The 16553-nt window shown below is 41.1% G+C and overlaps 1 protein-coding gene across 4 annotated transcripts in view; it reads left to right on the top strand.

Annotated features, from left to right (window-relative positions):
* The window catches only part of phrf1 (PHD and ring finger domains 1), a 93562-nt gene that overhangs the window by 43129 nt on the left and 33880 nt on the right, over positions 1 to 16553 (top strand). For all 4 annotated transcript variants that reach the window (XR_011963737.1, XM_072592438.1, XM_072592440.1 and 1 more), the window contains 5 exons: positions 2573 to 2754; positions 6560 to 6698; positions 10078 to 10211; positions 10298 to 10485; positions 11041 to 11172. Coding sequence is in view for 3 of the 4 variants with exons in the window: in XM_072592438.1 (XP_072448539.1) it covers positions 2573 to 2754; positions 6560 to 6698; positions 10078 to 10211; positions 10298 to 10485; positions 11041 to 11172 (775 nt within the window). In the remaining variant the exon portion in view is untranslated. The remainder of the gene's footprint in view (positions 1 to 2572; positions 2755 to 6559; positions 6699 to 10077; positions 10212 to 10297; positions 10486 to 11040; positions 11173 to 16553) is intronic.

The following is a 16553-nucleotide window of genomic DNA, read 5'->3' as shown; positions in this document are numbered from 1 at the left end:
TAATGGTACTACATTAACTATCTTCAATCATCTGGTACCTCTCTTTTGTCCAGAGATGACTGGAAAATTAATTTCAAGGCCCTTGCAATCTTCTCTGTTGCATCCCACCATAGCCTAGCATGCATCTCATTTGTGCCTAGGAATTTATCTCTTCTAATACTAAATTATTTATTTTTATCACAGTCACCCTCCCTGGTATTGTACCTATATTGTTTGTCTTTATGTTGCATACAGATAAAAGTAATCATTTGAAACCTTGCATGTGTGTTCTGGCTCCACACATATCACCATCTTGTCTATTTTCTGTGTGGTTATCCTCTTGCCTCTAAACTACTTTTAAAAATGCTTTTGAAATATCTGTTACTGTATTTTACCCACTCGTGTTTTTTGCCATGCCTGTCTTTGCTCCCCTAATTTATTTTCTAAGTATCCCTCTGCATTTTCAATACTGCTGTGGGGCTTCTGCTGCTTTCAGCCCTTGATATCCACCATAAGGCTCACGTATGTTCCTTTGTTCAGTCCTGAACTGTCTTCAACATCCAGGGTTCCAGGACATGTTTGCTCCTCCTTTATCTTTGCAGGAAAATATTGGGCCTGCACTCTTACTGTTTCCTTTTAGAATTGCTCCCATTGTTCTCATGTAACTCTACCAGTAACTCTCCTGGTCCACTTTGGTTAGATCCTGTCTTATTAAGTTAAGATTTGGTATGCTTTCTTTTGTTGGTCAGAGTATTGAGTACAGGAGTTGGGAGGTCATGTTGTGGCTGTACAGGACATTGGTTAGGCCACTGTTGGAATATTGCGTGCAGTTCTGGTCTCCTTCCTAAGGCAGAGATGTTGTGAGACTTGAAAGGGTTCAGAAAAGATTTACAAGGATGTTGCCAGGGTTGGAGGATTTGAGCTATAGGGAGAGGCTGACCAGGCTGGGGCTGTTTTCCCTGGCGTGTTGGAGGCTGAGGGGTGACCTTATAGAGGTTTTCAAAATCATGAGGGGCATGGATAGGGTAAATAGACAAAGTCTTTTCCCTGGGGTCGGGGAGTCAAGAACCAGAGGGCTTAGGTTTAGGGTGAGAGAGGAAAGATATAAAAGAGACCTAAGGGGGCAACTTTTTCACGCAGAGGGTGGTACGTGTATGGAATAAGCTGCCAGAGGAAGTGGTGGAGGCTGGTACAATTGCATCATATAAAAGGCATCTGGATGGGTATATGAATAGGAAGGGTTTTGAGGGATATGGGCCGGGTGCTGGCAGGTGGGACTAGATTGGGTTGGGATATCTGGTTGGCATGGACAAGTTGGACGAAGTGTTTGTTTCTGTGCTGTACATACCTATGACACTATGAATGGAGTGATATGGACCAACGGCAGGCAGAAGGGATTAGTTTTATTTGGTGTCGTGTTCGGCACAACACCGTGGACCGAAGGGCTCATTCCTGTATTGTACAGTTCTTTTTTCTATCATGCAGCAACCCCTGAACCTGTAGCTCCACTATACAACCACAACCTCGAGCCCAATTGTCTCACGTCCACTCACTTACACCTTGCCCTCCATCCTTTACAGACTCCACACTCCTCACATCTTGTCATCCCAGGGTTTGCTACAACTGCTTACCCCTTCCAACTTCCCTGACTGCACCATGACACCCCATCCATCCTCCACTTCCTGGTTGCCTGGCTCTCATTCACTTCCTCCTCACTTGCTTTCATTTTCTCAGTGAAATCTTCCCATACCCCATCCAGCCAAATTACTTCTGCATCTCCAGGCCTGGGATAAGTGAAATCACTCATTTTCCTGCTTGTTGCTCTTCCAGTCTCAGTTTTTCTCCTGTATAGCTGTTGAGAGGTTCACTCTTTAAGGGGAAATCTTCCAGTTCTACATGCCTGTATTTGCTTTAATGTGTCTCTTCAGTGGCCAGCACGGTGGCACAGTGATTAGTACTGCTGCCTCACAGTGCCAGGGTCCCAGGTTTGATTCCAGCCTTGGGCGACTGGCTTTGTGGAGTTTGCACAGTCTCCCTGTGTCTGCGTGGGTTTCCTTTGGGTGCTCCGGTTTCCTCCCACAGTCCAAAGATGTGCAGGTTAGGTGAATTGGCCATGCTAAATTGTTTATAGTGTTAGGTGCATTAGTCAGAGGGGGGTGGGTTACTCTTCAGAGGGTCGGTGTGGACTTGTTGGACTGAAGGGCCTGTTTCCACACTGTAGTGAATCTAATCTAATCTAATCTAATCCAGTCTAATGCACAGGTCACCTGTTGCACAGCTTACTTTATATTTTAGTTGTAATGTTCTATTCTCAATTAGAAGACCTAAGACCTTTCACTAAATTTAAGGTGCCAAATATATATATGTTGCTGTTGACTTGGTGCCCAACCGACTGATCATTACTCTTGGACCTTTTTACCCAGATTATATTTGCAATGGAATGGTCCTTTCAGGTCAGCAGCTAATTGCACTGTGTTATGGAAGCAGCAAGTTGGATTCTTTCTTAGTTTGTACTGAAGCTAGCAAATGGGCAAAGGTAGTCAAAAAAGATGTTATAAGAATAATAACTGATCTCATTTGCCTCTGTTTGTAGTGGTTGAGGAGATTGATGAAGAAGAAGTTGCCTTCCTCGTTGCTGATGCAGCACAAGAACCCACTACTTCCCGGTTACGTCCCTCTGCTAGAAGAACTCGTGCTATTGCAAGGACTCGCCAAAGTGAACGTGTACGGGAAAATGTAAACCGGAACAGGATTACCCGTGCTCATCAAATTGAGGTATGCTGAATTTCTGAACATAAAGCCGTGTGATTCACAACTATATCTGTACAAAACAAAGTCAAGACAGCACAGTGGACATTATGCAATGATGTTTCAAATATACCTTAGGATATGTTCATATCTGAGCTCCTGCAGGCTTATGCCACTGTTGAGAAGTATTTGCCTCAAGAATATATTAACTGTCCTGTAATCTAGAAATTCTTGTCCTGATATATTAGAGGAATGATGGATTTTTTTGAAATAGGTGTATTTTTGTGGTTAGAGATAAAGCAAGGCACTTCTTTGGATGTCCAAGTAAGATGCTTATGGAGATCTAGTAATCTTTGTGGTGTCTTTCACCCTTCCCAATGTTTGAATCTTGCACCAAGTTGAGGAGATTGTCTAAATACACAGCAGTATGAATACCTTCAAGTACGATAAATAGCTAGACACTTTGAAATATGCTCTCACAGACAGCAAATTGTGAAGTAAAATGTATTGATTTTTATTTTTAATTAAATTGTATAGAGTGAACTCAAGATTGGATCATTCATATTAGAAACTGAAAAATCAAACTTTATTAAAAATTGGACTTTTTTAATCAAAATAGAAATGGTTGACATTACACTAATCAAGAGTCACTTATGTTCTTTATCAATAGTTATGATTTGCAATCTTTAAGAAAATCAGCTTCACTTCTTTAATAAAGTGTAAATTTTAAATGTTATTAATAATATTGCAACATTAATGGGAAATCTCTTGTCAGCTTTCTAATTTCTAATCAGTTGCAGTCTGGCGACTTCAACTGCATGACCTATGAAAAAGCACAGAATCATAAACAGCAAATTCCTTGATGTCCTGCAGGAAGCTGGTCTGACTTACATGTGACTCCAGACACATAGCAATGTGGTTGACTCTTATCTACCCTCTTGGCAATTAGAGATAGGCAGTAAATGCTGATCTGGCCAGCGATGCCCTCATTCCATTAAAAGAATTAAAAGAAAATTCTAGCTTTCTACATTATTTTGCCTGATGTGGATTCCTGAAGTTGTTGTCAGTTTTGTACGAATAATGATGAGTGAGCACTGATTGTTTCACTGCAACTGCTACTGTAAAATGAGATTCTTGTAATTGGTGCCTTTTTAAACTAATTTATGGCTTTGTAGTTGTAATCTCTTTGGTCATGTTCATAAATTATTTGATTTAGTGGCAGTTCTTAGAATTTTAGGTGCCCCAAAAATCTCATCTTAGCATTGCAGTGAGTTTTCAGTTTATCTCCTTCATGTTTAGATTCAGTTGACTAAGTGCAGTGATTCACGCAGCGGTCCTTGGTTTTGTCTGTGTCAGTGACTTCTATTTGTGAGTAATGCTGAAATGTGTTCTTTGCAGTGACATCCATCACCCATCCCTACTCATGATCCTACCCTTGTTAAACAATTATGTATGTGTTTTGTACCAGGAGCTACTCACAAGTGTGATGCCTGGTTCTTTACCTCTCTGCTAGCATTAATAATTGTGATTTCACTGACTAATTGGCCAGCTCAGTGCTCAGGAATTTTCTTCTAATATGACAGTCTCATTACATAGGTAATTTCCCCACTGAACCTAATCCACTTGTGAACAAGTACTGAGACCACACTGAACAAGGCACTTCAGACACTAATCATGTGATTGTGCCCCATTTCAGTATTGACACAGATACCACATGGTATATTAATGTGTCAATGCTGGGAAGCCATTTAGCAGACTTGATATTCCAACTCTCACTAACTCCCCACTGTTGCATATCAGTTTGGTGGTGTTGGGTGGATGGAGTTGACTCTCTGTTGGAGATGGTCATTCCCTGACACTTAAGTGGTTTGAATTCTACTTGCCGCTTATCAATCCCAGCCTGAATGCTGTCCGGGTCTTACTGTAAATGGATGTACACTTTCACATCTGAGGAACCATGTACTGAACATCCTCCGCTCATCAGCAATCATCCCCACCTTTTATGGTAGAGGGAAAGTCATTGATGAGGCAGCTGACAATGGTTAAGCCTGATGTACTAATCTGAGGAATACTTGCTTGGCCTCAAGCAAGCAGAACCATTTTCCTTTCTACCAGGTATGATGTTTGGTAGAGAGTTTTCCCCAATACTCATTGGCTCATTTTCGTAGGGGCCTGAATGCCACATTTGGCCAAATGTTACCTTGAGGTCTTGGGTAGTTGGTCTTGCCTTGCCTCTGTAGTTCAGCTGTTTTGACTATGTTTGCACCAAAGCTGTAGTTAGATCTGGAGCCACATTGCTCTGGTGGAACCCAAACTAAGCATCAGTGCAAAAGTCTTTGGTGTGTGTGACATTTATTGACATTGTTGATGACAGCTTTCAGTACTTTGTTGATTGAGAGTAGACTAATGGAAATCAATAAGATTGAATTTATCCTACTTATTGTGAACCTGGGCAATTTTCCACATTGTTGGGTGCATGTCAATGTTATAGCTGTAATGGAACAACATGGCCAGGGCATGGTTAGTTCTGGAGCACATTCCATACAACAGCCAGGATATTGTCTGACCTCAGCGTTTACTGTGGTTAATGCATTCAACTATTTCTTGTTATTACATGGTATGGATTAAATTGGCTCAGGATTAGCACCTGTGATGTTAGTGACCTCAGTAGGAGGCCAAGATCGATCATCCTGTTGACACTGCTGCCTGAGCATGTTTGGAAGTGGATTATTGGAAGGACTACATGGTTCTTACCACTTTTTTAAAACGTAAAACCATTGGGATTACAATATTTGTCTGGGATCATGGTTATTATAACAAAGATTCATTTTTAAATCAATTTTGTATCATGAGAAAAAGTGAGGACTGCAGATGCTGGAAAAATCAGAGTTGAAAAGTGTGGAGCTGGAAAAGCACAGCAGGTCAGGCAGCATCTGAGGAACAGAAAAATTGACATTTCAGGCATAAGCCCTTCATCAGGAATGTGCTGGGGGGGGAGCTGCGACATAAAGGTAGCTGGGAATGCGATAGGTAGATGCAGATGGGGAGGGTAATAGTGATAGATCAGTGCGGAGGGTGGAGCTGATAGTTGGGAAGGAGGATGGACAAGTAGGACAGTTCAAGATGGCGGTGCCGAGTTGGAGGGTTGGATCTGGGATGAGGTGAGGAGGAAGGGGAGATGAGGAAGCTGGCGAAGCCGACATTGATGCAGTGTGGTTGGAGGGACCTCCCCAGATCCAATTCTCCAACTTGGCACCATCCTCTTGAACTGTCTTATCTGTCCATCTTCCTTCCCACCTATCAGCTCCACCCTCCCCACTGATCTATCACCATCACCCTCCCCATCTGCATCTACCTATCACATTCCTAGCTACCTTCCACCCCCCCCCCCCCCCCCCACCCTCCTATTTATCTCTCAGCCCCCTTCTCCAACACCCCCCAAATTCCTGATGAAGGGCTTATGCCCGAAATGTCAATTGTCCTGCTTTTTGGATGCTGCCTGACCTGCTGTGCTTTTCGAACAACATACTTTTCAATTTTGTATCATGCCAAACATAAAGAAGCAGAGGGAAAAAAAAGCTAAAGAGCTGGTGATCTATAACAAAAACAGAAATTGGCGGAGAAAGGTTCTGAAGAAGGTTCACTGTATCCAAAATGTTAATTCTGCTTTCTCTCCACAGATGCTGCCAGATCTGATGAATTTTTCCAGTTATTTCTCTTTTTGTTTAAAACAAAATGAGAAACTTGATTTGCAATTACCAGAATGCAGTAAAAGAGACTTTAAATATGTTCGTAGGCTTGTTATGTAACTCATGCTGGTTTTTATCTACAGCATGTACCACCGTATCTGATGAATGCAAGCCTACTAGATGAAACTATTGAAGCAGTTGTTGCAGGCTTAAATACAGCTGTGTATCATCGGCCTCTCGCTCCAAGAGCTCAAAGCACAAAGAAACGTAGGAAAAGATCAGGTAATTGTGACTAGGTTCAAACATTTGAAAAAACAGGTGTAAAAACTAATGCTCCTATACCTAAATATTGCCATCTTCCTCCTACCATTGACTGTCCTATCAAAACACTTGCTTCTTTTCCATTAATGTCCCCATTAAAGCCAATTTAAAATCTGCCACTAATCTCCTTACTTCCCTCCTGATTTTTCTAGTGTCATAGCCTATCCTCTCCTCATTACTCTGATCAAAGCCCTTTTTCCTTTCTTATCAACTCTCATTAAAACCTTTCTTGTTTTCCCATTAACTTTCACATCATTGCTCATCTCTCTTTCCTATTAGTTCTCTAATCAAAGACCGTCCCTTTTTCCCAGCAAAAATGGTTTTCCTTGTACATTTACTGTTATGTATACTGGGAGCATGGCAAAATTATTACTTGCTTACTTTGTACTAGTACTAATACAAAGTAAGCAAGCAATAATTTTGCCACGCTCTAAATATAAGTAGCAGTTCATGTACAAGGAGAACCATTTTAGGTGGGAAAAGGGGGTGGTCTTTGTTTGGAGAGCTAATAGGAAGAAGAGAGTTGCGTTGTATACTTGTAGTTTGTTTCAATGTTGTATCAGTACAAGTACTAGTACTGAAAAGCACAGAAACAGGCTACTAGTATATAACCCAACTAAAGAATCATGGAACCATACAGTTCAGAAGAGGCCCTAAAGTCCATTGAGTCTGTACCAGCAAAAATACACTAAATTTACACAAGCCCTGGAGTACTGTTGCTCCATGTTGCTCTGCTATAGGAAGGATATTATTAAATGAGAAAGGACTCAGAAATCATTCGCCAAGATGATGCTGGGAATGGAGGGTTTGAGTTATAATAAGTTGTGACCTATTCACTGGAGCATGGAGATTAAGGGGTGACCTTGTAGAGGTTTATAAAATGATAGAGAGAATAGATAAAGTGATTAGCCAGGATCTGTTCCTTAACGTGTGGGAGTTCAAAACTAGGGGGCATATTTTTTAAGATTATAGGAAAAAGATTTAAAAAGGACAATGGTGGGGGGGGGGGAGTTGGGGGCAACCTTTTTCAACCGAGTGGTTCATATGTGGAATGAATTGCCAGAGAAAGTGGTGGACACATACAGCTACAACATTTAAAAGACATTTGGATAAGTACATCAATAGGAAAGATTTGGGGATATGGGCCAAATGCAGCCCATGGGAACATGATTAGCTTGGAATTGTTCCTGAAGGATCTGTTTAACTGCTGTATGACTCTGTGATTCTGAGAGTCCTACTTTCCAGCACTAGGTGTGCATACTTCAATTTTAGCACACTTCAAGTGCTCAGCCAAGTATCTTTTAAAGGTTGTGAGATTTCTTGCCTCAACTATCCTCCCAGTTAGTGTATCCAGACCACTAGTATCCTCTGGTTGAATAAGGTTTTCCTTAAGTCCCATCTAAACTTCACACCTTTCACCTTAAAAGTGTACCCTCTAGGTATTGACTGTTCAACTAAGGAGAACAACTGGTTTCTGTCTACTCTACTCCTGCTCCTCAATCAGGATCCCCAATCTTCTCTGCTTCAAAAAAAACCAACCCGAACTTATCCAACCTCTCTTTGTAGCTAAGATGCTGCATCCCCGGCAACACCCTGGTGAATCTCCTCTACTGCCCCTCTGGTACAATCATATCCTTCCTTTGGTACGGAATCCAGAATTCCTCACAGTACTGTACTTTAAGTTAAGTAAACTCCCATACATCTCTAACATACCATTCCTGCTCTTATAATCTGTGTCTATTATGACAAAGGCAATTGTCTTGTATACCGCCTTAACCATCGTTTTAACCTCTTCTGCTGTCAGGGATCTGTGGCCTAGCACCTCAAGATCCCTCTGTTCCTCAAGGTTTCCTGCCATTCATTAAGTACTTCCTTGCCTTCTTGCCTGTTCCAAAATCCATCACCTCACACTTAGGGTTATATTTATCTGCCGCTGATCTACTCATCTGACTAATCCATTTGTATCCTAAGGTCATCTTCCTCACTGTCAACCACCTGGCCAATCTTCATGTCATCCGCAGATTTACTTGTCATATCTTAGCGATTTTTGAGAAGATTTGTTGCTTAGGTTGATAAGTATATACGTTAGCTCACTGAGCTTGAAGGTTTGTTTTCAGGCTTTTCGTCACCATGCTAGGTAACATTATCAGTGAGAATCTCCAGTGAAGCGCTGGCGGTATGTCCCGCCCCTCTATTTATAGGTCTTGGTTTCTTAAAGTGGGTGATGTTACTTCTGGTTCTTCTTTTCAAGAGGAGGTAGATATTTCAAGATATTGTCCCTCCTTACTGCAGCAATTGACTCCTTGAATAACAAATACAACACCACCATCTCTTTTACACCCTCCCACCTGAAGATCCAGTACGCCGGAATGTTGAATTGCCATTCTTGCCTCTCCCTCATCCATGTGAGGGCAACAACATTACAATTTCACATGTCAGTCCACATCCTCAGCTCATTTGTCGTACCAATAATACTTCCAACATTGTATTAGAGGGCCCTCCAGTTTCGCCATACTTCCTTAAGAAATCCCTTTGCCTAGGTTCCTTTTCTAAAGTATACTCTGTCAATCATAGAGTCATAGAGATGTACAGCATGGAAACAGACCCTTCGGTCCAACCCGTCCATGCTGACCAGATATTCCAACCCAATCTAGTCCCACCTGCCAGCACCCGGCCCATATCCCTCCAAACCCTTCCTATTCATATACCCATCCAAATGCCTGTTAACTTTTGCAATTGTACCAGCCTCGCCTAGGTTCTTGTCATCAGCTATACTCTGTGCCAAGTATCCTCTTCATTTTGAGGGACTACTAGATGAAGAAGATACCATAAATCAGATGTGCTGCACCAAATTACCAAGGCTTATTCAGCTGAATACTACAGCTGAGAGTCCCAGTCAATGTTGAACTATTTAAAAAGGGCTTGGAATTATTGAGCCAGTCCATTTATAAATTGTTCCAAACGTTTCTTTCTTGCATAATTTACTTTTCTGCATTTTCTGTGACTTGTTTGCCATTAATCAGGCTATTATTTACAAGTATATCATGTTACTCTATTAGATATTTCATGGAGGCCTTCTCTTACTGTTGTTCTAACCAGTGAAGCAAAGATTCTTTTACTTTTTCCTTATAACATATGGATTGGGATCAGGACATGGGGGTGCTCTTGGTGGTTATAGAGAGCACATGGTGAGTATGAATAAGAGTATTTTAAATGGGCCTGACTGCATTTCTGGTCACAGAATGACATTTGGTGTTAAGACTGTATGTTTCTGTATGCAGCAATCATTCAGAGTTTGAAGGTGTTGACTTATGATGTGACCTTACTGTGGCCTTTCCAGGTAAAAAGAGGAAAAAAGCTGGAACAAAGAAACTTTCTGGCAAAACCAGTCTGGCATCTGGAACTAAGGTCATTGGAAAACCTGCAAGGAAACGGAGGAGAAAAGTGAAAAGAAGGAAGGGAAAGAAGAAGGCGGTGAGAACCTCATTTATTGTTGTTCTGTACTGTATTTCTCAATTTGCAATCAAATATCTGGGTAACACTTTTGTGTTCTTAAATAGATTAAACTAAGTTTCACAGCACGGTCACGCATTGCAAAGAATCTTGGCCTTGGAAAGCCTGTAAATGGCATTTCAGTTCCCTCTGTGTACAGGCCACTGGAACCATCCCTGAAGTCTATGCGAACAGATATTGGAGCAGCCTCATTATCTGTATATGGTGATCCAAATGACCTGGACCCATTTGAAAGGTTAGTTTTCTATTGATGTGATTCTTCTAATGTATTTCTCAGAGGTTTGGTTACAAATTCTAGGCTCAGACCTCGGGGGGGCGTATTCAAGATCATAGCCACGAAAAGTTTGAGACTGTTGAAAAGGCCACAAGACAGAAGAGGTGAAAAACAGGATAGAGATGAGACCTTAAAGGACCTGTACATAAGGAGGTGGATTTTGTAGGATTGTGTTAATGCTGGATAGCCTACTGCAGAAGATCATGGACTTTCCTTTGTTGAGTGTAGTTAAAACTGAAATAGACCAAATGTTGGTCTGTCTGGAAATTTAGCAATATGGGGAGCAGGCAGAAAGAGAAATTGTGCTACAGAGTCAGCCAGGATGATATTGAATGATGAATAGGCCAAACTGTCTATTTGTTATGTATTTCTGTGCTGTATACTTTGCTGTAAAGCTCCTCAGGACTTGTTAGATTTATGGGATGAATAATTAGTTGGCTGTCATTTGAAATGTAAAATTACTAATAACTTAAGCTTCTTGAGAAAACTGATTTAGAAATAAATGTTATTTTTCAGTGCTCCTGGACCTTTGGACATGGAAACATCAAGCCCCAGGTCACTTGTTAGCAACAAAAGAAGAATTCTTTCCCGCTCAGCTCTACAATCTCATCGGCCTGTAGCCCGACCAATCTCTGTAAAAATCTCAAGGTAGGAAAGTCCATTGGTGGATTGTTACTGTGACTTGTTGTTTGGTAAGCCCTTTAACATAATAGAAATGTTAAAAGTCCTATCCTATCCTCCCCATTAAGATTAGACAACTTACAATTGCATAGTTTTGTTTAGCACCATCTTTCTTTGTAAACTCAGTGTTTGCTGTTTCTAAATACTGTTTTGAATATTGCTGAAAAAGAATGCTAATTGATTGGCGAATCTACTCTGGTTGAAGGACTTGCATGGCGAAAGCTACATAGAACTGCAAGTTCCCCATGCTTCCAGTAATTTAGAATTGGCACAGGAGTTGAACATGTTGTAGTTCCTTGTAGAGAACATGTCCTTGCATATGATTTTACGTCACTTTCAGCAACTGAACCATGTTGTGAGCTTGAATGAATACCTTAAATTGTTTATGTGACTATTAGCTCACTCAGAACAGTTCAGATGCAGAATCATATGTAAGCAGACGCTTTGTTTTGGGATTTGCATATGTGGGCTGGTTGAGTAAGATCTGTTCTCTGCTTATTAAGAAATAAGCAGCATATTCTTCTGGCTGTTGTTATTTTCATATAGCAATGCTTCAGCTAATCAGAGTTGACTTATCCAACCATTCAGCACCCTATTTTCCTCTGATATAAATTGTTGCAGTTGTTTGAAATTTAACATTCTTGTATTTTGAACTGTTAAGTGTTCTTTGATAAAAAGAAAAAGCTTAGGCATCATGATTCGCTTTTATTTTATGGATTAATAATTTTATCTCACATGATTCCAAGATCTCTCCTGACACATGTTAAGCCAATATGGTTACCCATATTAAGTATGATTGCCTGGATGACTTCCATTGAAAATTCTCCCACCGTCCACCTCACATTTATGTTCAATGAGTCACTGGCTTATGGTCTTTGGTGTTCCTACATAATTTTCCTTGGATTTATTTCATCAGGTTGCTTCACTGTGATCTTTAAACATCTTACATATTAACACAGAAAGATTTAGGACACAGCGGAGACTATTTCTAAAATAATTATCTTTTATGCCATTATCAGCTCTTGACCCATAGTCCTGTATGTTATGGCTCCTTAAGTACATATCCAAACTTTTAAAAAATGTAATGAGTCCTTTCACTCCCATAGTGGGAATGTCAGGATTCCAGCTGCGTTCAATGGACTCTGGCTTTAAGCTCTGGGAGTCCAGAGGAATCTCCTGTTTGGGAGATCTTATTTGACGAGGAGGTCATGATGTCCTTCGAACAGTTGAGTCAGAAGTTCAAGCTGCCTAGGAAGGATCTCTTTCATTACTTCCAGGTTAGAAACCGTGCAAAAAAAGGACTACATTGATGGTTAATCCTTACAAATCGGACATGGAGAAGAGAGTGCTCCGGTCTATGGGCACCCTCTCTGTTAGTGCACTCTATCATTTGTTAGGTAGTAATGTTTCGAAGGACATTGAAAGGCTATATCAAACCTGGACTCAAGAATTAGGGGTGGAAATCTCCTCAGAGATGTGGGAGGATATCTGGGAAAATGTTAGGAAGATCTCTATTTATAATAGGACCCAGGCTATTCAACTGAAGGTATTCCATAGGGCTCACCTGGCACCAGAACGACTTGTGAACTTCAAGACAGGAGTGTCCCAAGTGTAAAGTAGAGGTTGGTACTCTTACTCACTGCTTGTGGTCATGTCACAAGACCGGCAGGTATTGGGATGACATAGCGAGTGCTTTAGTAAAGGTTTTGAGAACTGTGGTTAGATTGGATCCAGTATCCCTCCTTTTGGGTCTCCCAAATCTTCTATCCCTGGATGCGCATGAGAAGAAATTGTTTAATATTCTTTCTTTTTGCACGAGGAAGAACATTCTAATGAGCCGTATGTCGGAGAATCCCCCAAAACTCTCAAGTTGGTGTAGGATAGTCATGGAACACATACCTCTGAACTTCATTACGATTATGGTGCACCAGAAAATGGAACTGTTTTACAGAACATGGTGGCACTTTTTGTATGATATTGATGTAGATATATCGGCTATATTGTTCAGGGCCTTTGTTTAGCCGTGAGGACTGTGTCTGTCAGTCTGGGGGCCCTTGGAAGGAAAAATCCCAAACAAGTATGGGTCTACTTACTATTGCTCCCAGTAGTGGGGAGCTGTGCTGAGATTGCGTTGAGTGCAGTAATTTAATTGAATATCATTTAAGTTACCTTGTTATAACTTGGTTTAATTTTATTTCATCTTTTTATTTATTTTTTCTTCTTTCTCCTTGGTTATTAATTGAACTGTAGTTTTTATAGGGTTTCTTTGTGTTTCTGTAGTCTGTTGAGTAGAGTAGTAGTTTGTTTTCTACTATTGCTATTATATTATAAAGTTGTCATACTATTTTGTATTGGTTTTGTAATTTTGTAAAAAGAACTAAAATCCTTTTTTCAATAAAAATATTTATTTTTAAAAATAATGTGATGAGGATTTCTAGCTCTAACTTTGAGACAGACTGTTCTGGACAATTGCTACGTTCTGGATGAAAAAAGTTCCTCTTCAACTCTGTTGAATTCTTCAATTGCTTTGACTCTTATGACCTCTCTGTTAATCAGAATATATTTTTTTCTCTCTTTGTGCTGTTTTTCCAATGTTTTGTGCATCTTGGAGATTAAGCTGTGTTATAATTCCTCTCTTTTGGAACCACATCACGGCACCCTCATAATTGTATACATCTCAATTCATTCTCCCTTTTGCCGCCTTAGTGAACACCAGTCTTATCAAATCTTTCCTCACAGCTAAAATTTTCCATTCCTGGCAATATCCTTGTAAATCTCTTCTGTACTCTCCATGACATGATCACACCTGCCCTGTAATGTGTGATCAGTACTGTGAACAGTTCTTTAGCTGCAGCTGAAGTTTTATATCGTTCCAGTATCTCTCATCTCATTTCTGATCTCTCATTCTAAATCTTGGTCAGTGAAAGAAGTTTACCCGATGTCTTCTTGACCAACTTTCTCTTGGTTCTGAAGATAACTTCAGGGTTCCACAGAAACAAACCCCAGAGTTCCCTTTTTCCTTTAGATTTGCCGTATCCAATCATTTATTGCTTATTCCCTTGCCTTGACCACCTTAAATGTGTTACCTCCAGATTGCCATTTTTTGCCTATCTCATCAATCTATTGATATCTTCTTGGAGACTAAAGCTTTCCTCCTCATTATCCACCCCACATCCACCATCTGCAACCCTTTTAATCTTGCCCCTTACATTTATACCAAAACAAAGGGGTATATAATATGTACAGCAGATGTTGTTTGAAACAGCACTGTCGATAAATTGGCAAAAGTTATATAGCTGAAATACGGAAGTTTATTGTACTTTTGCTATCGCCACAATGTCTGAGTCGCCAGTTTGAGGGTGCTAGTGAAAAGGTTGTCTGCTGTTAAGTTTTATTTAAGACAAAGTTGCATTATTATTTAAGTGCTTTACGCTGTAAGTAAAGAAAACAGTAAGGTGTATATTAATGTGTTTCTTTACATTGATTCTATGGGTCTCTCGATTGACTTCTGGTTCTGTGGGTGCAGGTAATAAAACGTTTGCTGTACAATGAATGGTAAGAGACCCAGCAATGATCCCACAAAACTAATAGTTTAAAAATGCCATCAATTGCAACCTTTTGCTTCCTGCCACTGAGCCAATTTTTGATCTAACGTGCCACTTTCTCCTGGATTCCACTAACTTTTCATTTATAATCTTTAATCTTCAGATTAGAACAATACAGCACAGAACAGGCCCTTCGGCCCACCATGTTGTGCCGAACATTTGTCCTAGCTTAAGCACCTATCCATGTACCTATCCAATTGCCACTTAAAGGTCACCAATGATTCTGACTCTGCCACTCCCACAGGCAGTGCATTCCATGCCCCTACCCCTGACATCCCCCCCTCTACCTTCCACCCTTCACCTTAAATTTATGTCCCCTTGTAACACTCTGTTGTCCCTGGGGAAAAAGTCTCTGACTGTCTACTCTATCTATTCCCCTGATCATCTTATAAACCTCTATTAAGTCGCCCCTCATCCTTTGCCGTTCCAATGAGAAAAGGTCTAGCACTCTCAACCTATCCTCGTACGGCCTATTCTACATTCCAAGCAACATCCTGGTAAATCTCCTCTGCACCCTCTCCAAAGCTTCCACATCTTTCCTAAAATGAGGTGACCAGAACTGCACACAGTACTCCAAATGTGGCCTTACCAAGGTCCTATACAGCTGCAACATCACCTCACGACTCTTGAATTCAATCCCTCTGCTAATGAACACTAATACACCATAGGCCTCCTTACAAGCTCTATCCACCTGAGTGGCAACTTTCAAAGAGCTACGAACATAGACCCCAAGATCCCTTTGCTCCTCCACCTTACTAAGAACCCTACTGTTAACCCTGTATTCCGCATTCTTATTTGTCCTTCCAAAATGGACAACCTCACACTTGGCAGGGTTGAACTCCATCTGCCACTCCTCAGCCCAGCTCTGCATCATATCTAAGTCCCTTTGCAGCCGACAACAGCCCTCCTCACTATCCACAACTTCACCAAATCTTCGTCTGCAAATTTACTGACCCACCCTTCGACTCCCTCTTCCAAGTCATTAATAAAAATTACAAACAGCAGAGGACCCAGAACTGATCCCTGCGGAACTCCACTTGTAACTGGGCTCCAGGCTGAATACTTACCATCTACCACCGCTCTCTGACTTCGACTGGTTAGCCAGTTCTCTATCCAACTGGCCAAACTTCCCACTATCCCATGCCTCCTGACTTTCCGCATAAGCCTGCCATGGGGAACCTTATCAAATGCCTTACTAAAATCCATGTAAACTACATCCACTGCTCTACCCTCATCCACATGCTTGGTCACCTCCTCAAAGAATTCAATAAGACTTGTAAGGCAAGACCTACCCCTCACAAATCCGTGCTGGCTGTCCCTAATCAAGCAGTGTCTTTCCAGATACTCATAAATCCTATCCCTCAGTACCCTTTCCATTACTTTGCCTACCACCGAAGTAAGACTAACTGGCCTGTAATTCCCGGGGTTATCCCTATTCCCTTTTTTGAACAGGGCACAACATTCACCACTCTCCAGTCCCCTGGCACCACCCCCATTGATAGTGAAGACGAAAAGATCATTGCCAACCTTATGTAAGCCTCCTTCTTCCTCCTTACAAGACATTCAACCTCCCTCGTCAACCAAGGTTCCCTCACACGACCATCTCTTTCCTGCCTGACAGGTACTTACATATCAAGGACACATCGTATCTGTTCCTTGAAAAAGTTCCACATTTCAACGACATCCTTCCCTGACAGCCTGTGCTCCCAATTTATGCTTCTCAAATCCTGTCTTGCAGCATCG

Source organism: Chiloscyllium punctatum, chromosome 22, assembly GCF_047496795.1.
Source record: "Chiloscyllium punctatum isolate Juve2018m chromosome 22, sChiPun1.3, whole genome shotgun sequence".
NCBI lineage: Eukaryota > Metazoa > Chordata > Chondrichthyes > Orectolobiformes > Hemiscylliidae > Chiloscyllium > Chiloscyllium punctatum.
Note: the sequence above shows the minus strand (reverse complement) of the source record. Positions and strands in the feature narration are given on the sequence as shown.